The sequence below is a fragment of the Musca domestica genome, unplaced genomic scaffold (genome assembly GCF_030504385.1).
Source record: "Musca domestica strain aabys unplaced genomic scaffold, Musca_domestica.polishedcontigs.V.1.1 9, whole genome shotgun sequence".
NCBI classification, from domain to species: domain Eukaryota; kingdom Metazoa; phylum Arthropoda; class Insecta; order Diptera; family Muscidae; genus Musca; species Musca domestica.
This window is the reverse complement of record NW_026712435.1, coordinates 17,770,353-17,793,864: the sequence shown is the minus strand read 5'-3', so window position 1 is coordinate 17,793,864 and position 23,512 is coordinate 17,770,353. Positions and strand designations below refer to the sequence as shown.

The following is a 23,512-nucleotide window of genomic DNA, read 5'->3' as shown; positions in this document are numbered from 1 at the left end:
TAAAACAAAATCGTTCGCGTAGCCGGTATTGAACATGTCCAGGGGAGAAAATCTCAATCCAAGGCAGAAGGCTGAAAAAATCGAATTTAGAAAAAAATTAGTTCGCGTAACCGGTGTTGGATACACCCAGAGGAGGAAATCTGAAGCCCCTATCTTGGATTCAATTTTGTGGGGAAACGCCAAATAAGCATTCCCAGCTCTGCATTATCTGTAATTTACCTTGTCAGATTTCGCTGCATAGAAAACAGTTCCCATCTCTGATTTTGTGTGTATGTAATGGATTCATGAATACAGATCAATGAGGTGTTGTCAAAGGCTATGAGAAACCCCAAAATTTCATTAAAGTTTAGGGGATTCTCCACAGTATATTATTTTTTTGAAAAAAGAAAGTTAAATAAACAAACCAATTGTTGCATGTTTAAAAGGTTTATACACCATAAGACTCTAGTACAGAGTAGGATTTTCCTAGTTTCCTTGAAGTTGAGAAAACTGTTTTCTTGAGCCATGGCCATAACCAGAGGAGAAAATCTCAAGCCCCTGCCGAAAAACAAAAACAGCATAAAAATTAGATTCTTTCAGGTTCTGGAACACAGCATATATTGCCAAAATAGGTTTAGTGGATCCGAATTTAACCTGGGTCTTGGACCCGGATTTTTCAAATTCAAATACGTTTACTTTCTAGCAGTTCTATAAACAATTTTAGAAATATTCCTGTGTTCCAGAGCTACAAAATAAGTAGATTCTTGTAGATTCTGGAATAGATCAACTATGATATCGAAAAAACTCTAAAAGTAGTAGATTTTTGCAGATTCTGGAAAAAAGCTGGGACTGGATTCATGTTCTATGAAAATATGAAATTAAAAATATTTAATTTTTAATTTGACATTTCTTTCCTTAAAAAAGTTTTCATATCACATTTTCATAGAAGAAGAATTGAGACCCTAGTGTGAGCATGCCATACGTCGTTATCAAACTTATCGAAATCGATATGAAAGGGAAAATGTTAATGTAATCGATAGCGTAATCCATTGTTTGTCATCGCTATCAGTGCTCAGTTGTTTTTTTATTTTGTGTTCGAGAATTTGTGAATCTGTCCTCTTTTCCGTTCTTAATTTTAATGTGTGCATTAAATTTGTTCTAACATAAAATGGATTACATTTATCTGCAACTTTCGTAAACAAGTCTATTACGTTTTAAACGTTGTAAAAACCAAGAGCTAATGTGAAGTTTTGAGAAATAAATCAAGCTTCCTGTGACACAAAAAAGAGGCGAAAGTACAAAAAAAAAAAAAAAAAAACGAACGAGGAGGAACACACACACAGTTTTTTGGGTGGAGATTATCAGAAATTACACAGAAAATAGTGTCCAATCTACGTTGTTAAGTTAGAAAAGAGTCGTGCTTAATTTTTGTTGCTTTGTCGTCGTTGTTGCTGTTATATTCTTTGTGTATTAAGTCGGAATAAAAAGACGCCAAAATTGATTTAAAATTGTGGAAACATACAAAAATTATCGATATGAACAAAGAGATTTACTACGAGGGCTGGTTGATCAAATCACCGCCCACGAAGCGTATATGGCGAGCGGTAAGTGAAGATGTGATTCCGAGATTGATTATTTTTAATTTGTTGTATGTTTTTGTTGTGGTTTTACATGTGTGTTTGGCTATACTGTGATACACAGTTTATTATTACTCTGTAGTTAGTTTTAAGCATGCATCTTATTCTACTTGGGGCATACACACAGCCCAGATTCGGTTCCAGCTGTTGGGAGTAGTACCTTGCACATACCAATTTGAAACCAGAAAAATTATATGCATACCTATTTCCAAGATGCTCAATCCATATTATCGCTTTCAATCTATATATTGTTCATAGAAATTTTGTTGATTGAGAAATGTTTTCATAATTATTTGATAATTATTATAATTATTTAATTAAATGTTTGCATATTTAATCATCGTCTTTCTTCCAGTATTGTTGATTTGCCGCCACTACCAGGCAGCAGAGTTCGTCGTTTTTTTTTTTTTTTTTTTTGTATAATTTTACGTTTTTATTTATAAACCCAGATGAATTTATGAATGAAATTGATGTTTGTCAAGTTTATGAGTCAGTCCGTACAGTTGTTTTCCTAGAATTATTTTTTTTATCTACTTACAATTGCAGATGTTAAAATAGTCTATGAATGAAAATATTTGCATTCTTTATGTTTGCTCGTTTATTTTTTCCGTAATTATTCAGTAACAGTCTTGTAAGTGAGTAATGTCTTGTGTCCAGTAATAATTAGTGAAATTATTTAAAATTGTTGAGTAAACAATCCGAATCCAATCCAAATGGATCATAAGTTGCAGTGTATTACGGTCTAAAACGATATCCGAAAATCTTACAATAAACTATTTTAGTTTAACGACAGAGGGGTGAAAACACCAAAAAAAAGGAGATTAGTTGAAACAAGTAAAAATGCGGTAAGTTCGGCCGGGCCGAACTTTGAATACCCTCCACCATTTGGAACGAATTTGCCAATTTTCAAAAAAATAAAATCCGTTAAAAATTCTATTAAAATCTTTAAACTACCGAATGTAGTTGTTATATTAGGGTCTATACGACGACGTGGACCTCCATAGACAACTTTTGTCATAAGCCATTAAAATAAAATCGGCGAATAATGTAGCTATAGCTATACCAAAACTTGGACCTGCACATACAATTTTCTGTCATAGGCTGTAGTATACGAACTTCAAATACCAAATTTGAAACAATTCCAGTGAATAAAGTCACAAAAATCATAAAAAATACCGAATATTTGGTTGTGCCGTTATATGGGCGCTATACTAAAACGTGGACCTATGTAGACAATTCCCTTGTAGTGGGTAAAGTATACAGAAGACAATTCCATTGAAAAATGCGGCTAAAATTACTAAAATACTGAATATCGGGGTGTACCATTATATGAGGACTATATGATATCGTGGACCTATATAGACAATTATCTTTTAGAGAATTAAGTACTTACAAGGAACTACATGTACGGATTTTCAAACAATTCCGTAGAATAGTGTGGCTAAAATAATAAAATGCCGAATATCGGGGGTACCGTTATATGGGGGCTATGCGATCACGTGGACCTATATGGACAAGGGATATAATGTACTAACAAAGAACTCCTTGAGTGAAGTTTCAGACGATTCCTTTCTAAATCATCAAATAACCGGATATTGGGGATGAGATGGTGTACCGTTATATGGGGGCTATACGATATTGTAGACTGATATAGCCCATCTTCGAACTTGACCTGCCTATAGCTCATTTTCGAACTTGACCTGCCTGCAGACAAAAGACAGACGTGTGCAAAATTTTAGCTTCCTATCTTTATTCGTTTTTTCGTGATTACAACAGACGGACGTACAGTGATAAATCGTCTTAGAATTTTACGCTGATCAAGAATATATATACCTTATGGGGTCTACGACGAATATTTAGGGATGTTACAAACGGAATGACAAAGTTAATATACCCTCACCATGTCCGAATGACTGTCCGCCTGTCGACATTGCCCACATTATTTGACGTAGAGCTTTAACATTTGGCAGAACCATTTGTATTGTGTCTAGGATGATTGGTATTGAAAATGAGATATATCGTTCCACGCACGGTATAATAAGGAGGTAGAACAGCTTCGTACAACTACAGAAATACAGCCCTGAGGCTATGCCCGCTTCCTTTCAGAGTTATTCAAAATTATAGGCAACAAATTGTATTCATTTATTTGATACTTTTTTTTTTCGTTTTTAAAATGTGTCAAATAGCGCGAAATATAATTGAAATTCCTGGACATTCTCTAAAAAATATGATCCCAAGTTTGCAATCTTTCAATTCCATGGCAAATCTGGTTAAAATTATTAATGCGCGCACCGCAATTTAAGTTTCTTCCAATCATTGATTTTGATTTTTTATTTTTCAAAACAACAAATACATACACAAAATTGGCAGAAGTCGGGCACACCCATGGCTTATATAAGGTCGGCCAGTAAGACCATCTGACGACCAAGTTGTCTGTCAAAATATATTCTGAATTGGCCCTATGAAAACAAAAACAAAATTGTGACGTTCTTGTCAACAAATTTCCAAATAATTTAAATTATTAAAGGAGTTTGAAGACAAATCTATATAAATTATAAATAAACAGAAAAATTTGTGAATTTGAACATGAGAATTTGCCGAATATGCAGAAAGAAGGAGGCAGAATGGAGTAAAGTTTGCCAGTTAGAATTTAAAGTAACGTCTTCTGTATGCTCTGAACTCTTCGACGTTGGTGAAATCTGGAACAGAATATTATCGCGATAATGGAGGGTATATGAAAGTCTTGGGCGCGCAAACATTTTGGCCGCAGACCTTGGACATTCCAACAGGACTCAGCACCCAAGAATGGTTACAAAATGAGTTTCCTTGCTTCATTTCCAGCGCACAATGGCCACCAAAATCTCCGGATACCAATCCGTTGGACTATTGTGTCTGGAGTATTTTGGAAAGCAAGGCTGGCACTAAAAAATACCAAGTGTTGATCACCTCAAGCAAGCGCTTCACGGGGAATGGGCCAAAGTACCGCAGAGCAACATTCAGACAGTTTCATTAGCCGTTTGGAGGCCATAATTCGTGCCAAAGATGACCAATTCAAGCAAATCTAAACATATTATAAAATTTGATGCTATTTCCGACATCTTTTGCTTTCATACAATAAAATGTTGTAAATGTTGTTGTAATGTATGGCGTTGCAGTTTTTTATCTCAACCTGTCAGTCTATCAGTCTACTCTCTCAAGTACCTACCCCACAAAGGGTCAACATTTTGAATAATTTATCATACCTCCCACACAAAAGTCGACATTCTGATACATGATGTTTTCCTTTTGGTTGTTCTCATTTGTTGGCAATTAACAAATTTGCCGTGATTATTAGATGTCAGGGCGAAACAAGTTGTTTCGCCTAGAAAAAAAAAAAAAAAAAAAAAAAAACAAAAAATTGACATTAAAATTAACAGTCAGAGCTGTATTTTTTACCAATTCGCTCCCTGGCCGACCTTATATAGGCCATGGGCACACCTAAAAAAAATTGTAATCAGCTGGTAGCTCTACCTTACCTTTTTATTGTACCATGGGTCCACGTATTTGTATAGCCGCCATATATCGGTACCACCCGATGTTCGATGTATTGATGATTTTCACTAAATTTTCCACGAATTTGCTTAAAAATTTGTTATTTATAGTTCATAAAAGGTTCTAGCTCCGGTGGAAACTTTGTGTGTATTGGTCCACGTTTTCCTATAGCGCACATATAACGATACACACCGATATTCGGTATTTTGATAATCCTAGTCACATTTAACCACAAAATTGTTTCAAATGTGGCATTTAAGAAGATTTGGTAGATGACAATCCTTGAAGTATAAAATTGCCTATATAGGTTCCCGTTTTGGTATGGCCCCCATATAACGGTCTCACCCACCTTGTGGTTTTTTGAAAAGTCATCCAAATGGTCATACTGATATTTGTAGCTTAAAGTGGAACACGTTTCAATTGAGATACTTTTATAAAAAATTGTTTTCTTTACCCAATGGTGGAGGGTATTAAATGTGCGGCCCGGCCGAACTTAATGTTTTTTACTTGTTTGTATACATGCTCAAATATTCTTTTGCATTGTCCTGCAGGGTGTGGTATGGGTTATAATACGCATACGAGTTATTCGAATCCCCCAAACACAGTCGCTAGTTGCACTGCGCAAATCATTTAATTTCTCCACTAGACGATTAGTTTCCTTTAGTGAGTTTAGTATAAAATTGCATTTGAAAAAAGTAGCAACAAAACAGAATCAAACAGATAAAAACCCAAACCTAATTGGAAAACCCCCAAATAGTATGTGAAACGATCAGAAGCAAAAATCTAAATCTGAAGTATGTGAACATAACAACATATATAAAGATCAAAGTATATCGTATTTTTGTTTAGAATCAATGAAAATACGTTCGAAATTAGTTAATGATTTGCATTGAATTGTTTATGTGAAAAATTATTTAACGCAAAAACATCAACAATAAACAAAAACACACATATGTATGTCGATGTGTTTGTATACATCTATAAATGCACATTGTGTACTTTTTTTATAATATAATATGGTACTGGCTTATCGCAATCGATGTTGTGTGTATGTGGGTGTTCGTATGTATTTTCAAATATAATTTATAAACACATCACAACAAGCTATTTGCATGCATTCTTGGAAAACATTATTAGTCATAGCTTGTCACCAGTTACTTTCCACAATTTTCCATAAATATATGCAGGTATGCGTGCAAGAATTTTTCTTGTAAAGTTGCCAAAGAAAATATCGGAACTTAACTTTAAGATGGAAAGCCATATTTTTTCGATCGATACTACAGATAGTGTATATAATCTTGACACAGATCCATATTATCCTATTCACTTCAGATAATACTATTCCGCACTGTACGGGCTGAAGCTAGATTCAATTTTTTTACTAAGGTTGTGCCTGGGTTTGAATTTCATGAAGAGAAAATGTACATTTGTATACACAAATATCATAGAATCTTCTGCCCATTATAGAAGTAAGTTGAATAGGAAATATATGGTGGAAATCTGGGGAAAAATATGAGTGAGCACCCTATTGTCCGACGCTACATCTAAAATCGGTGCCATTAATAGAACCCACATAAGAGATAAAAAACTGCAACAAAGTCAAACGCAATAATTTTTACATTTTTTTTTATGTCGGAAATAGCATCAAATTTTAGAATAAGTTTAGATTTTTTCGAAGTTGTCACCTTTGTAACGAATTATGGCCTTCAAACGGCCAATGAAACCGTCACACGCTGCCCGAATGTTGCTCTACGGTATTTTGGTCCTTGCTTGAGGTGATCGACACTTTGGTATTTTTTAGTGCCAACCTTGCTTTCCAAAATACTCCAGACACAATAGTCCAACGGATTGGTATCCGAAGATTTTGGTGGCCATTGTGCGCTGGAAATGAAGCGAGGAACCTCATTTTGTAAACGTTCTTGGGTGGTGCGTGCTGAGTGCGATGGTGCTGAGTTCTGTTGGAATGTCCAAGGTCTGCGGCCAAAATGTTTGCGTGCCCAATGCTTTAATACACCCTCCAGAATATTTTCGCGATAATATTCGGCATTTATTCTGATGCCACGGCCGATTAATTCGAGCGGAGAGCGACTGTTATTGCGGCCCAAACCATCACCATGGCCGGCGCTTGAGTACTGGTGGTCAACCGAAGGTGCACATTTTCAGCTGACCGCTTTGGCAAGTAAACACGATCATTTTGTTTGTTTACGAATGTTTTCTCAACGGACGAAGCAGCTCTTTAGCTCGTTTGAGTCTATTTTCTTTCTGTTGCGGTGTAAGTTCTTGCACTTTTTGGAGATTCAATGGCTTTAACCCGAGCTCATTTTTCAATGTTTGCCGAATGGAATATGGTGGTATGTTCAGCTCACGAGCCATTTTTTCCGCCACTGCGACACGGGTTTCGATCAAGTCCCTTTTTTATTTTTCGAACCATTTCTGCTGATGTTGCTGTTTTCTTCCGTCCACTTCCTTCCGCTACGCTATCAGTATCACGGTCGGTATCAACGAGCGATGGTACGAGACACAAAAGATTTATTCACATTTAAATGCTGGAGTGCTCTAACGATATCCACTTGTGATTTCCCAGCCAAATATAAAGAATTCACACTATCACTCTTGAATTTCATCACGAATAACTTTTTTTCTGGAATATTCACACCAAAATGCTTTTGTACGCTTTTAAACAATATAATGAACTGTCACTGGAATAATTTTAACAGCTGTCGGACGATTGGCTTAGAAATGTCATCAGTCGGAAATTGGTTGGAGTTTTTATCTCACCCTGTAAATTCTTAATCAGCGTAAAATTCTATGTCGATTTAGAGATGTTTGTCCGTCTGTCCGTTTGTGGAAATCACTCTAGCTTCCGATCGAAATGAAGTAAGATGATAAAATTTTACTCAAATGTATATTATGTCTGCCGGACTTTTGGTATTGAAAATGGTGGTCCACGTTTGGGTATAGCCCCCATATAATTGTACCTCCCTATTCATAAAATGGTACCTATATTGATCGGAAATGTTTCAAATTTGTTATTTGAAGTTCGCAATGGATACTACAACCTATGACAGAAAATCGTCTGTGAAGGTCAACGTCGTCGTATAGCCCCCACATAACGGCACCTTCCGATATTCGATATTTTGATGATTTTAGCGACTTTATTCACCGGTATTGTTTTTAAATTTGGTATTTGAAGTTCGCAATGAAAACTACAACCTATGACAGAAAATTATCTGTGCAAGTCCAAGTCTTCGTATAGCCCCCCATATAACGGTACCTCCCGATATTTGGTATTTTGATGATTTTACCGACATTATTCACTGGAATTTTTTTAAATTTGGTGTTTGAAGTTCGTAATGGTTACTATTCCCTATGAGAGAAAATTGCCTGTGCAGGCTCACGTCTTCGTATAGCCCCCATATAACAGCACCCCCCGATATTCGGTATTTTGATGATTTTTGCGACATTATTAACCGGAATTGTATCAAATTTGGCATTTGAAGTTTGTAATGGATATTACACCCTAAGACGGAAAATTGTTTGTGTAGGTCCACGTCTTCGTATAGCCCCCATATAAACGTACCTTCCGATATTCGGCATTTTGATGATTTTAGCGGCATTATTTACTGGAATCGTTTCAAATTTGGTATTTGAAGTTCGCAATAGATACTACAGCCTATGACAGAAAATTGTCTGTGCAGGTCCATGTTTTGGTATAGCCCCCATAAAACATTATAAAAATTGCAAAGAAAAGAGAACGTAATAAAAAGTTGATATTCCTGATCTGCATGTATCAAGTGCTTTTGTGTGGCAATTTTTAAATTTTGATTCCAGTACTAAACTTGTTGTTTTTCCAATTATTTTTTTTACCATCGAATGCCCCACCTTTGTGGTAATAATCATCAGAAAATAATGAACCACCAGGCCGCCATCTGTTTTGCCATTAATACGAACACACTTAATTAATAGAATTTTCTTCTTGAGCTATTTTATTATCTGTTGGAAACATTGTTGTTGACGCATTTTCCTTATTACGCACAGGCAAACATAGCATACACACTCTCCTTATTGGATGTCGGAAAGTACATGAATGTGCTGTCATAACTAATAAATAATATGACATGTATTAGGTAGGCCTGAAAACTTTATTTTCGCCAATTACATCTATTAACTTCATTATGAAAAAATGTTTGATTCTAAAAAACAATAAATTATAACATATATTTTCTGAATCTTCAAAAATCTACAATTGCCCACATATTTAAATAAAAATTTTAATGACGAAAATGTAATCTATTAAAACAAGTACCGTATGAAAAAATATCCTAAAAATCTTCTCTTAATTTAAAAATTTAAACATTTGCGATTTTTAGGTATTTAATTCTATGAAGAGTGTAGGAACATTCTCATGTTCAATATATCTATCCACATAACAATATAAACAAAACATTTGTATGTATGTCTTGAAGTTGCTTAAATTGTAACATGAAACAACAATGTGCTAATTGTTTGCAATTCCCTTCTTTTTTGCTCTTTTTTCATTATTGTTGCTGTTGCCTCGGTGGTTTATTGGAACAGCGTTGGCGTCGTCGTTGGTTTACATTAAAACAAGGCGAGATACCGGAGCAGTTCTGCCTTGAATACTATGCCGATAGTAAGTGTCGCAAACTAAAAGGTGTCATCGATTTGGATCAATGTGAACAGGTGGACTGTGGCCTGCGCTTGGAGAATCGAAAACAGAAATTCCAATTTATGTTTGATATCAAAACTCCAAAGCGTACATACTATTTGGCAGCGGATTCGGATAGGGTTATGCGTGATTGGGTGAATTGTATTTGTCAGGTGTGTCACTTGCATGACACCAAACAAACGCAAGGTAGGAACAAATAATAAATACACAAGAAAGTCATAAATTTTTAATTACAAATTTTATTCCATCACAGATGAAAATCGCACCCAAACAATAGCCACTACTGTCCATACCAATACATCGACTGATACAACAACCACCACCATTAACTCATCGAGTGGTACAAGTGCTGGCAACAACACCCGTCAAAGTTTTAACAACGATATACTTCGTAAGCCGTTAAATGTGGTGGAACAACAACCTGTTGCGGCCAGTAGTAATGCATCAACATCATCCTCTGCATTCCAACAACAAAGCGCCGATGACAGTAGTCGGGCCTATGTTAATACTGAGTATTCAAATCGAGAAACCCTAGTTTGTGATGATCAATTTGAAAAACAGCAATTGGTAAATGTAGCCAATATGCAACAGCTACAACAGCCGGCAAAATCTCAAACACAACAACAGGGCTCTTCGGCCTTATACCTAAATACGGCAGTATTTCAAGAGTCCCCGCGCCTGGCTGTCAGTGCAAATGGTGTAGTGCGAAAAATACCTGAAAATTTGGTGCTGAACAATACTCCATTGCCGGAGACCCAACAACACAATGTACAACCCTCGCCAGCATTGAGTACGGCCTCTGGTCCATATATACCCATTAGCGAATGCTATTCCGGAAGTCCAAAATTTTTGGTAAGGCTTGTTAAAGTAACGGAAGTAGAGATTTTTAATCAAAATGAGTTCTTTATATTTCAGTTGGATGCTAATAATCAACCTTCGACGCCTTTGAACAATTTGGATCCGAAATTTTATGATACACCACGAAGTCATAATACTATTGGTTTGAATTTAACCAATGATCAATCCTATTCACCTAAGATAACCAATTGTGGAACGGTAAGTGTGGATAAATTTACAATTCTTATAGCTAAATGACACATTTATATTTCGCAATTAATTGATTTGTGTCTTCAGTAGAGTAGTATGCTTACCATCGTCATGCAATGTTTAAAGTCCGCTTACCCAGGAAAAATACTCATTACATGCCCGGTTACCAAGCCATTATTATACCCTCGGCCATGTGGCTAGAGAGGGTATGTATTATTTGATACGGCTGAAGCGTGCCTCATCGAAATAACAGTTTTAGACCCTAGGTCTCTTTGGACCAAATCCGTTTCAGGACATTTGGAGTCGACCTAGCGATGTCCCTCCGTCTGTCTGTCTGTCTGATTGGCTGGTACGCACGATAACTCTCGAAGGGAGTACCCGATTTGTTCCAAACTTGGCACATCGTAATATTATTCCCAAACTTAGATCGAGTTCGGTGCACTCCTTCTGGTACCTCCCACACGAAAAGTCGAAACTTTCAAAGAAAATATTTTACTGCACAGAGAGAGAAAGGATAATCCGATTTTACTCCAACTTTGCAAATCCTAATATTTGCATTAGTTCTAGGTCAGGTGCGAAAATGGAAAATATCGGTTCACTCCATCAAGTACCTCCCCCACAAAGGGTCAAATTTTTTAATAATTATAACTCATATAAAACGTGATCTTGTGTGACAATCGGACTGTCTACAAGTTACACATATCAAAATATTTTTATTAACACAAGGTCTGGTGTGAAGATGGAATATATCGGTCCACTCCTTCTGGTACCTTCCCCACAAAGGGTCAAAATTTTGAATAACCAAAACAATCATAAAATCCGAAAAAACATTCGGTTCTCTTCAAATTACACACATCACAATATTTTTACTAACCCAAGGTCTGATGTGAAGATGGGATATATCGGCCCATTCCTTCAAGTACATCCCCCACAAAATGTTAAATAACCAAAACGATCATAAAATCCGAAATAAGCATCCGGTTCTCTTCAAATTAAACCCATCGCAATGTTTTTATTAAACCAGGGTCTGATGTGAACATGGGATATATGGTCTACTCCTTCAAGTACCTCCCCCACAATGGGTCAAATTTTTGAATAACCAAAATGATCATAAAATCCTTGACAAGCATCCGGTTCTCTTCAAATTACACACATCACAATATTTGCCAAGGTCCGGTATGAAGATGGAATATATATTTTCATCAACACAAGATATGTTATAAAGATGGTAAAGATCGCACCATTTCTTCTGGTACCTCCCCCACATAGGGTTCAAGATTTTGAAAAACAAAACGCTCCAAGAAAGTGAAATAAGCATCCAACTCTTTTCAAATTTCACACATACAAACATTTATGCTAAAACAAGATTTGTTGTGAAGATGATAGATATCTGCCAACCCGTTCTGGTACCTCATCCACAAAGGGTCACAATTTCTAATTCTTATATCTGTCATAACTTGTTTGGATCTTTTGGATCTCGTCTCTTAGTTTTTCATTTGGAAACTCTTTTCTTAAATCCCTTTGATAAAAAATATAAATCTCTCCAATAACAATGACATCCAAAAAAATAAACCATAAACTAATTTTTATTTTGCCCATTAGTTACAGCAACAACCCACTAATGTTTCCAAGAACCGCAGCAATAAATCCGATTCTGATTCGGAAAGTGTGTTTACAGATGATGACGAATGGGCACACCCAATGCCCCTAAGGGAACACCTAGGTAAATTAAAAAAATGAGTTATTTTGACTTTTAGAAACGATAATTCATTCTGTGTTTATTTGTAATAGATCGCAATACAAGACCCTCCGACAGTTCGGTGGAAAATGAGTCGTTTGTATTGACTTACTCACAACGCTTTTCAAAATTACCTGACGATGCTAATAATGAGCTGAAAAATACAGCTATCAACAGCGGAAGTGTAAACAACTCCAATGAATGCTTGGAGAAGTTAGCCAAGGTTTTGAAGAACAAAAATAATCTCATATTGGACTTTAAGGACAATGAAAAGTAAGTCTTATTCTTTTTTTTGGCCGAGATCTGGTTTTAAAACTTGTATTCAATTTCAGATCAACTCGGGATGTGCCACAATTTTCCGATACGGAAAATACATCACCCGCTATTATAGGGCCACGAGATGCACGTTCTGTGGTCGATGAAAGCTATGACATACCACGCTCTCATCAGTTGCCCTACTACAATATGGCCAATATAATGGAAAAGGTCAATAGTCCAGAGGCAAATCCCATTGCTGCATCAACGCCAAATTTAATGAGCGGTTCCGACACAGTACCCAGCTCACCGGCTTCCGTGATCTCAGCAACTCACTCGCTGGGACCACAAATGTCATCGAATGTACGAACGCTGCCACGACCACATTGTTACACAAATGCAGCACCATGCAAGGTGGAGAATAATGTATTTCGTTATGATTTTATTGATCAGACCAAAGTACCGCCAGTTAATCGTAAATTGAAGCCAAAATTAAGTATTGAGGCTGATAAGCCACCGGAAGAACTACCAGCAAAACCTCCACAACTAGCGGCACAAGTTGACAATTTGGCAAATCGTTTGCAAGAGACACAAATTCAAACATCTCCAGCTGACCTGGGGGGCAATAATGCTGGCGCAGAAAACATTCTGGCAACATCAGAAAATATTCCATTAAAACCCCCCTCGGTGGATCGTAAGAATAAACCCAATGCTTATAAGGTAATAATTTTTAAAACGGTTTCATATACTGAAAGATATCGCAATTATCTACGTAATATACACGTATGCAATCAACGAAATTTAGAGCATATTTATACTCTTCACCCCATAGTGGTAAGGGTATTATGTCTTTGTGCATTTGTTTGTAACATGGAGAAGGAAGCCAGATAGACCCATAGTTAGCATTTATTATCCAATTGAGATGAAATTTTCTAAACAATATTTGGTTGGCCCAAGGACGAACCCTATTGAAATGGGTGATAATCGGATTTCGAGTTAATTGTGGTATATCCAACCGAATTTTGGTACATCCAACCGAATTCAGTCTAGAATCAAGTACATCTAATTTGGTGAAAATCGGTTCAGATATAGCTATAGCTCCAATATATATGTTTCATCCGATTTGGTGTTTAAGTCCCTCATATTTGTAATATGCAATTGACCACAGTGATATTTGGTACCAGATATCTTATAGAGTTCGGAAATACCTTTGCCGAATTTTATCGAGATTGAGTAAGATTTAGATATAGCTCCCATATATATCCTTAATCCTATTTCAGGTTTATTGTTCAAATAATGCCTAATAACAGCCCAAATGGAGTGAATTTGGGGACGTATATTTTCATTTGGTGGAACTCGGCTGCGATATATATTTTTTTAATTTAATCCTTCTCGAAGTGATATCAAACACTATATAGCAATTTTATTTGGTATAAAAAATAAAAAATGGCTCCATCAAATTTAGTGAAAATCCATTCAGAATTGGATATGCCTCCCATATATTAGTTCCCTCTGAAACCAAACTATAACTGCTATAAAGCCAACTGTTGATAGGTGATCTACTTCAAACAAATTCTTTTGTTACCGGAGTTCTACTCAATGCATAGTGGTGTTGGGTATCATATAGTCGGCCCCGCCCGACTTTTGACTTTTGGTTTTTAAATAATAATAGGAAAAGGGTTTGTTATTATTTGCAACTTAAAGCTAATTAATTTTGTTTAATTTTACAGATTGGTAACTCTAATACTCTTGGCAACAATACACGTCGAACAACCGGTGCTCCATTATCTATGGTAATGCTATCAAATGAAAACGAAATGCCACTCTCCTATACCATGGAGTCGCGAACATTACCACGTCAACCCAGACCAAATTATGCACTCAGTCATGCAAACACTTCGCACTGCAATACACCGACAATGATAAATCCGGCTTTAAGCAGTGGTGGTTTTACCATACAACATCAACGGACAGCTTCTGCAAATGCCGCTATGCAACATTTGAACTCGAATAGTACGCTTATTTCCAATAATACAACATTACCCATACAATTGCAATTGCCCCCAAAAAATGAACATAAACTACAGTACTTCGATTTAGATGTTGCCAATCCACCGGCTATAAATCGTCAAAGTATGAGTGTGGGTAATTTGAATAGTGGCACCAGCGGCAATCGTTTAGGTTTAGCTGCTGATCCCTCGGCCAGAGCTCCAGTACAAAGTACAGTCGTCTACAATTCAGTGGATTTCGTTAAAACGGAGGCCTTTAAACGCATTCGCGAAGAAAGAAAAACTCAAAATGAAGGTGGTAATACCAATAATATTAATAATAATAATAAGTAAAAGATAATTATTAAAACGGAGATTATATAAATTTATTACATGACGTATGACTAAGTATCTAATTATTTAGTATTTAACTCAAAAAGAAATATTTACAACAAGAGAACTATATATTTAAAAGAAAATACATACATGTTTTTAAAGAATGTGATTAGTTGTCAGATTAAGATCAACAATTACGACGGTAGAATATGCTTTCCCCGGTCGAGCCGAGCTCAATTCGCCCGAAAACAGTATTTTTAGAGTCCCAATAATTTGGGTTAGAATAACTGGGGATCGTGTAAAGTATTTTCAGAACAACCCGAGTTTTTGCTGCTGTGTAATTAATTGGGTTTTTATGCTCTGATTTGTTACTAAAATAAAAAAAGTGTTTACTCACTTGAGTCCGTGCTAAGCTGGCAAAGACTCCATAATTTGTGTGTTTCATGTCCCTTTGATCTTGGTCAATCGGAAAAGACAATTGTTTCTTAACGAGGGTTGAATAGTGGATTTTTACGGTTTCGAAAATTGACATAAAAAATAAACTACAGAAATTTACGCACAAATTGAAATTTCGTAAAGTTTTTAAAGTATAATTGTGTCAGCCAATTAGATAAGACCACTCAAACCAACTTTTCAAATCATAGAATTAAATGAAAATAGGACAAACACAACATAAACATAATCAAGTAAATGCTTTTGGTTCTGAACATATGGACATTTGAATATAAATAAAAAAATCTAGTTGGTCCAATACAAAGACCTGGTCTATTGCGATCATGTCAAAAAACATTCTTTGTACTAGAACTACTCACCAACATTTACAAACTCTTGTTAGATTTAGCATGAAAAATAAGATTAATTCCGTATGATATAACATAAACTGTTCTTCCCAATTACCTAAAAGTGCAATATGAAAATAAAATATTTAAAAACGATAACAGTTTACAAATAAAACACACATACAACTTTTGCTAGAAAATGTGTAATATAAAAACGTCACTACAAAAAACCTAAATATGGCCATGTTCAAAGAATGAAATCAATCGAAGCAAAATAGGTTGATTTTTCATTGGCCAGAACAAATGTTATGCATTGCATCAAGAAAAAGGGTGCTATGGATAGACGAGCTTTTAGAATGGATTTTGGTATTTCGAGAAAATATCTGAATCTGTTAGTTGCTAATTTAAGGTAAATTGAAATTCAATTGATTGATATGTAAGATTCATAGTTTTGAGATTGGAAACACAAGAGAAAAATATTTTGAAGCTAAGGTCGTTTATAAACGCAGTAGCTAAATACTAAAATTCTTTTCTATAAAATTCAATCGATAACAAAATCTTATTTTAAATAATGGCTAATTTATAAATTTAGCTACAAAATAATATAATGTGCCTGATTAAAAAAAAAAATAATAATAAATAAATAAATAATACACACATACATTATAAAAGCGTGTTAAATCACTTTAAAAAAAATCAATGCATATAAAAAAAAAACAATATTTGTGTACAACAGTAATGTAGTAAGTACATAGTTATGCTTTAAATTTTTTTATTTATAAAACATAATAAAATTCCAAAATTCAATTTTAAATGTATTCGAAAATTCATAAAAAAAAACTTATATTTTTATATGTTTTATATGGTAGTATATGTTAAGACACAACGAAAACAAATTTATATTCGTTCATATGCAGTGCTATTAGAGCGCATTTATATACATATTAATATATGTCAATATGAAAAATATATAACTCTTCGAAATACCTATTTACATTCTATGTATACATTAGACAAAGTAATAAATGAAATGCTTTTATATATTTATAAAGATATTACATATATTTATACAAAAGAAAATAATTAACTGTAGAAAAAATATATTTATAATAATGTATGTCGCACGCATAAAACAGCATACATAGCGCTTGATCTTTGTATTAAAGGAAATAAAATTATAAAATCCAATAAAAAATGCTAGTTTTAAATTAAAAACCTTCGGATTATTTTAATCTTATTTTGTAAGGACCAAAGAGAGACAGAAAGAGCGTCTGTCTAATAGCTGCCATTAGATATTGGATCAACATTTTTATAGTGGTGTATTATATCTTTGTGCATTTGTTTGTAACATGGAGAAGGAAGCGATATAGACCCATAGTTATCTTCATAGAATCGCTTTCTGAGTCGATTTATGCATGTCAGTCCGTCTGTCCATGTACAGGGTGAGATTGAAAAACTGCAACCATCTTCAGACTGCTGTCATTTCGAAGTACTCGTCCGACAACTGTTAAAATTATTCCAGTGACAGCTCATTATATTGTTTACAAGCGTACAAAAGCATTTTGATGAGAATTTTCCAGAAAAAAAGTTTTTCGTGATGGCACTCCAGCATTAAAATGTAAATATATCGTTTGTGTCTCCTACCATCGCTCGTTGCAGTGATACTGGCGTAGCGTAGCCCGATGTTAAGAAAGTTGACAGAAGAAAACAGCAACATCAGCAGAAATGGTTCGAAAAGTAAAGAAGCGACTTGATCGAAACCCGCGTCGCAGTGGCCGAAAAATGGTTCGTAAACTGAACATAACGCAATATTCCATTCGGCAAATATTAAAAAATGAACTCGGGGTAAAGCCATTGAAATTCCAAATTCCAAAAAGTGCAAGAACTTACTCCGCAACAGAAAGAAAATAGACTCAAAAGAGCTAAAGAGTTGCTTCGTTAGGCCGAAAGTGGTGAACTGCTGAATTTGGTTTTCTCCGATGAGAAAACATCCGTTGTCCAGCAGTTTGTAAACAAACAATATGATATGTGCACCTTCGGTTGGCCACCAGAACTTATGCGCCGGCTATGGTGATGGTGTGTGCCGCCATAACAGCCGATGGTCACTCTCTGCTCGTATTAATCGACCGCATCAGAATAAATGCCGAATATTATCGCGAAAATATTCTGGAGGGTGTATTAAAGCCCTGGGAACGCAAACATTTTGGCCGCAGATCTTGGACATTCCAACAGGACTCAGCACCATCGAAGTCAGCACGCGCTACCCAAGAATGCTTACAGAATGTGGTTCCTTGCATCATTTCCAGCCCACAATGGCCACCAAAATATCCGGATACCAAACCGTTGGACTATTGTGTTTGGAGTATTTTGTAAAACAAGGTTGGCACTAAAAAATACCAAAGTGTCGATCACCTCAAGCAAGCGCTTCGCCGGGAATAGGCCGAAATGCCGTAGAGCAACATTTGGACAGCGTATGACGGTTTCATTGGTCGTTTGAAGGCCATAATTCGTGCCAAATGTGACCAATTCGAAAAAATCTAAACTTATTCTAAAATTTGATGCTATTTCCGACATTTTTTCTTTCATTCAATAAAATTTTAAAAAAATGTAAAAATTATGGCGTTTGACTTTGTTGCAGTTTTTTTTTTATCTCACCCTGTATTCTTGTGAACAAAATGCAGGTCGCATTTATTATCCGATTAAGATGAAATTTTTCAAACAATTTGGACAATATAATTCCAAATGACCTAAATTTTGGTACATCCCACCGAATTCAGTGTAGAAGCAAGTACTTAAAATTTGGTTAAATTGGTACAGACATAGCTCCCATATATATGCTTTATCCGATTTCGGGTTTAAAGTCCCTCACAAGCATAATATGCATTCCACAACAATGATCTTTGGTATCAGATATCAGATACAGCTCTGTAATAAGTGTATCAAATTTTGTTAATATCGGTTCAGATTTGGATATAAGTCGAGTTCGGCTTAATTGTCAGTCCAAAAGTCCTGAATTTTGGTACATCTGACCCAATTCAGTCTAGAAGCAAGTACAACGAAAATTGGTTCACATATAGAAATAGACCCCATATATAGGTTTTATCCGATTTTTTTTTTTTTTTTTTCAAAAATAAGTAGATTTTTATAAGTTTTCTTATACGATGCCAAGCGGGTGTTTTTATGTTATGCATTTTTCAACAATTTTAACGAATTTGAATAATTTTTCATTCAAAATTAATTTGACTGTTCATTTTCCCAGCAGCTGCGTCGATGCGATGGATGTAACACAATTTGGTCTTTAGTTTGAGACATCCACTTAATGCCGAAATTTTAGAAGTTTTGGCAAAAAAATAAATTCACCAAACATGTCTGCTACTTCTTTGATTTTGAAAAACATTTTATTTGTTTAGAAACAGGAAGATCATTTCTAAGGAAATTATTCGTTCTCAATATGTAATAAAAAAGTCATGGTTACACCAAGTTGAATAATAATAAATATGCTTCAACATGGTAACCTTTGTTGGTATTTATTTCTCTAAACAAGAGCATTGAGGAAAAACGTAAAACAAACATAAAAAACAAATAGATTTCTTTTGCTCAATAAAAAATAGGAGAATTACATTTTTTGAACTACATTTTTGGACCATTTCTGAATCATGTCCCTTGTTTATATCACCTATCACGATGAGAATATTTTCGATGTGGACAACGAAAAAGACTTTCTCACAACGCAACGGCATCGTTTGAAATATAAATCAAAATTTAATGAAATCGTTAAAGAACAGACAAAAGCTCGTCATGTAATCGAAATGCCAGATAATCGTAAGCTATTAACCAGTTCGGCTAAAAATAGCCATCAGACAATGGGATATGCCATTACACCAATTGAATTGCCCAATAATTTTCTAAGGAAGAATAATGGTGTCAAATGGCAACGTCTACGTGAGCACCAGTGTCCGCCCAAGATGGAAATACCTCCAGTGCCTCATTTTGAACGTATTGCTGCTCCTTCGCTGCATTCGCATTCTGCGGCCGTAAGTAAGGATAACAAAAAGGAACACAAAGGAGATCAGTTGTGTCCACGTACCCGTTATTTCCACGACCACAAGCATCGGGCAAATTTTGTAGCTCTAAATGTTGAGTTAATTAAAAAAGCGGAAACTAGACGACCACCGCCACGTTACATCGACACACCCAAAGGTGATCGTCACAATCTCTTGAACAGTGGTTTAATGCCGCAATATATTTGTTCGAAAAATTTCGGCAAGGTCCCGTGCTACCTCGATCATCACAAGAAAATGCTAAAACAGTTAAATGAACGTTGTGCTCAGACTAAAATGCAATCGGATAACGCCTGTCTTAGATATATGGATCGTCTGCCAAGTGTTAAGAAATTATCGCCGGAGGAACGCAATGAAATATTAGAGGTAATTTCAAAACTTAAGAGAAAAATTAATACATTTTATAAAAAATTTATATATTTTTTCTTGCAGGGTCTTCGTACCAATTTCGGTAGTCTATTTAAGACCTACCAAAGTCTTTCGGTTTGCACTGATACCGTGGCCAAACAGCTCAAGAAAGGAAAAATGGAAAACGAATTACGTCAATTGGAACAGGATATTTATCTGATGGAACATAATCCGGAAATATACGTATCGGCATATTGAGATGGGTTTTTCGATTTAAACTAAACGTATAATCTCTGCTTTGGCATTAATCAAATTTTGAAATATATATGGTACTAAAAATGGTATTTTGTTCTCTTCTTTTCAAGAATCTGCCGTCAAGGAAACAATTACCAAAATTTAAAAGCTAATAAATATGCATTACCTAATCAAAAGGGAAAAATATATAAACATCAAATCTGTAATAACAACACTGTGCAACACAAAAAATGATAACAAAAAATCCAAGTAAATTATGAAAGCAGAGATAAACATATGAGACATGGCGTTTTGAAAGTTTCCGCCCAATTTTTATAATCAGGGCTGTCATAGAAACCAATTTTGTCACTATTGGTTTTAAAAACGACAAGAAAAAATGCTTTGGTGTCATGAAAATCAATGTTATTGGTTTTATTTCCGAATTAGAATTTTGTCGGTTTGGTTGTCAGAGAAGCCAATGTTATTGGTTTTGTTATTGGAAATAAACCAAGTTGCTTAGAGCTGTCACTTTTCATTTGCTTTGGATTTTTTAAACAATTTTTAAAAGATATATTTAAACGACTAAAAATGTGGATTTTTTAAAGAATTTTTAAAGGATGCTTAAAGGACCATAAACGTGGATTTTTTAAAGAACGTGGATTTTTTAAAGAATTTTTAAAGGACTATAAACGTGGATTTTTTAAAGAATTTTTAAAGGACTATGAACGTGGATTTTTTATAGAATTTTTAAAGGACTATAAACGTGGATTTTTTAAAGAATTTTTAAAGGACTATAAACGTGGATTGTTTAAAGAATTTTTAAAGGACTATAAACGTGGATTTTTTAAAGATTTTTTAAAGGACTATAAACGTGGATTTTTTAAAGATTTTTTAAAGGACTATAAACGTGGATTTTTTAAAGAATTTTTAAAGGGCTATAAACGTGGATTTTTTAAAGAATTTTTAAAGGACTATAAACGTGGATTTTTTAAAGATTTTTTAAAGGACTATAAACGTGGATTTTTTAAAGATTTTTTAAAGGACTATAAACGTGGATTTTTTAAAGGACTATAAACGTGGATTTTTTAAAGATTTTTTAAAGGATATTTAAAGGACCATAAACGTGGATTCTTTAAGGATTTTTTAAAGAATTTTTAAAGGACTATAAACGTGGATTTTTTAAAGATTTTTTAAAGGATATTTAAAGGATCATAAACGTGGATTCTTTAAGGATTTTTTTAAAGAATTTTTAAAGGACCATAAATCTGCAAAGCAGCTTTATGAGAAAGTTCGCAATAAAAAAATTTTCCAGCAACTCCAGTGGGTTGCTGAAATCTCTTAAAGCTTTTCTCGTCACCTTTTCTGAGCGTTCTTCGTCCAACAACACAAAACCTACCACTGCTGATGTCATCTTACTTTATTTATAGCGACTTATTCCTTTTTATACCCTACACCACTAGGTGGTCAGGGTATTATGTCTTTGTGCATTTGTTTGTAACAGGCAAAAGGAAACGAGATAGAAACACAGTTCCTTTTGATGATCTGCATAGAATCACATTCTGAGTCGATTTATGCATGTCCGTCCGTCCGTCAGTCCGTCCGTCTGTCCATGTATTTTTGTAAACAAAGTACAGTTCGCATTTATTGCCCTATCCAGATGAAATTTTGCACAAATCATTTGTTTGGCCCAAGGACGAACCCTATTGAAATTGTAGATAATCGGTAAAAATTTAGATATAGCTCCCATATATATCTTCGTCCGATTTGCTTTTTATTGTGCACCAAACGTGTATTATCAGCCCGAATAGTATGGAATTTTGCACATACAACCAAATTAGGCCTGAAAATAAGTATGCCAAATTTTATCGAAATCGGTTCAGATATAGCTATAGCTCCCATATATATTGTTCATCCGATTTGTTATTTTTGTCCTCCGCAGCCGTAATATGCACTCTGTAACAACAATATTTGGGGAAATATATCAAATGCAGCTCAGAAATACCTTTGCTAAATTTTATCGAGATCGGTTCAGATTTGGATATAGCTCCCATATATAACTTCGTCCGATTTGCCATTTATTGTGCACCAAACGTCTAATATTTGTCCAAATGGGATGGAATTTGGCACATACGACCGAATTTAGTCTAGAAGGTAGTGTACCAAATTTGGTGAAGATCGGTTCAGATATAGTTATAGCTCCCATATATATTGTTCATCCGATTTGTTGTATTTGTTACCCACAGCCGTAATACGCACTCCGTAACAACGATATTCAGGGAAATATATCAAATACAGCTCAGAAATATCTTTGCCAAATTTTATCAAGATCGGTTCAGATTTGGATATAGTTTCCATATATATTTTTATCCGATTTCAAATTAATTTCGGACCAAATGGGCAATACAAGTCCGAATTTAAAAGATACAAATGCATCGGCATATTTAGTCCTTTGAATTTTAAATTATAATTATAATCATAGCGTGTATGATTGAATTCTCCCAAAAAACTTTTAATTATTAAGTGGAGCTCAACTAAATTAGCAAAGTGGTGTAGGGTATCATAAAATCGGCCCCGCCCGACTTTAGGACTTTCTTTACTGGTTTTTATTTACTTTACTTTTACTGATATTTCAATGACAAATAAACAAACAACACATGTAAGCAACAACAGCTGTTTCGAACATTGGTTTTATTTACATTCGAAATTGACAAAACCAACTTGGTTTCATGACACCAAATGAAACCAACATTGGTTTACAAAAACGACAATAAGCAAAACCGACATGGTTTCTGTGGCAGCCATGAATAATCGATTGTGGCAGCCATGAATAATCGATTTATTAAATTTGTCATTTTATTTGTAACACCTCTAAATTCTTGCCACAGACTCCAA

At 34.9% G+C, this 23,512-nt stretch overlaps 2 protein-coding genes across 3 annotated transcripts; both read left to right on the top strand.

Moving 5' to 3' along the window:
- The first annotated feature begins 1,045 nt into the window (after positions 1-1,045).
- On the top strand, positions 1,046-17,192 carry LOC101896648 (protein daughter of sevenless). Of its 2 annotated transcripts, none has more exons than XM_005185704.4 (8): positions 1,046-1,583; positions 9,723-10,020; positions 10,088-10,686; positions 10,750-10,890; positions 12,484-12,604; positions 12,673-12,892; positions 12,952-13,594; positions 14,605-17,192. In XM_005185704.4, the coding sequence occupies exons 1-8, from the start codon at positions 1,515-1,517 to the stop codon at positions 15,214-15,216; spliced, it is 2,703 nt and encodes a 900-aa protein (XP_005185761.2). In that variant the 5' UTR covers positions 1,046-1,514; the 3' UTR covers positions 15,217-17,192. The 2 variants fall into 2 exon arrangements, with proteins under 2 accessions (XP_005185761.2, XP_058987729.1); XM_059131746.1 differs by lacking the exon at positions 1,046-1,583 and adding an exon at positions 5,923-5,941.
- A 2,274-nt stretch (positions 17,193-19,466) lies between these two features.
- LOC101897351 (enkurin) lies at positions 19,467-20,730 on the top strand. Its single transcript, XM_005185708.3, has 2 exons — positions 19,467-20,404; positions 20,471-20,730. The coding sequence occupies exons 1-2, from the start codon at positions 19,634-19,636 to the stop codon at positions 20,642-20,644; spliced, it is 945 nt and encodes a 314-aa protein (XP_005185765.2). The 5' UTR covers positions 19,467-19,633; the 3' UTR covers positions 20,645-20,730.
- Positions 20,731-23,512: the final 2,782 nt, after the last annotated feature.

Excerpts from the sequence above, each read along its gene's own strand:
- LOC101896648 (XM_005185704.4), top strand. The coding sequence starts at position 1,515 with ATGAACAAAGAGATTTACTACGAGGGCTGGTTGATCAAATCACCGCCC. Across the intron at positions 10,021-10,087 it reads TGACACCAAACAAACGCAAG|ATGAAAATCGCACCCAAACA; the intron begins GTAGGAACAAAT and ends ATTCCATCACAG. Across the intron at positions 10,687-10,749 it reads CCGGAAGTCCAAAATTTTTG|TTGGATGCTAATAATCAACC; the intron begins GTAAGGCTTGTT and ends TTTATATTTCAG.
- LOC101897351 (XM_005185708.3), top strand. The coding sequence starts at position 19,634 with ATGTCCCTTGTTTATATCACCTATCACGATGAGAATATTTTCGATGTG. Across the intron at positions 20,405-20,470 it reads AACGCAATGAAATATTAGAG|GGTCTTCGTACCAATTTCGG; the intron begins GTAATTTCAAAA and ends TTTTTCTTGCAG.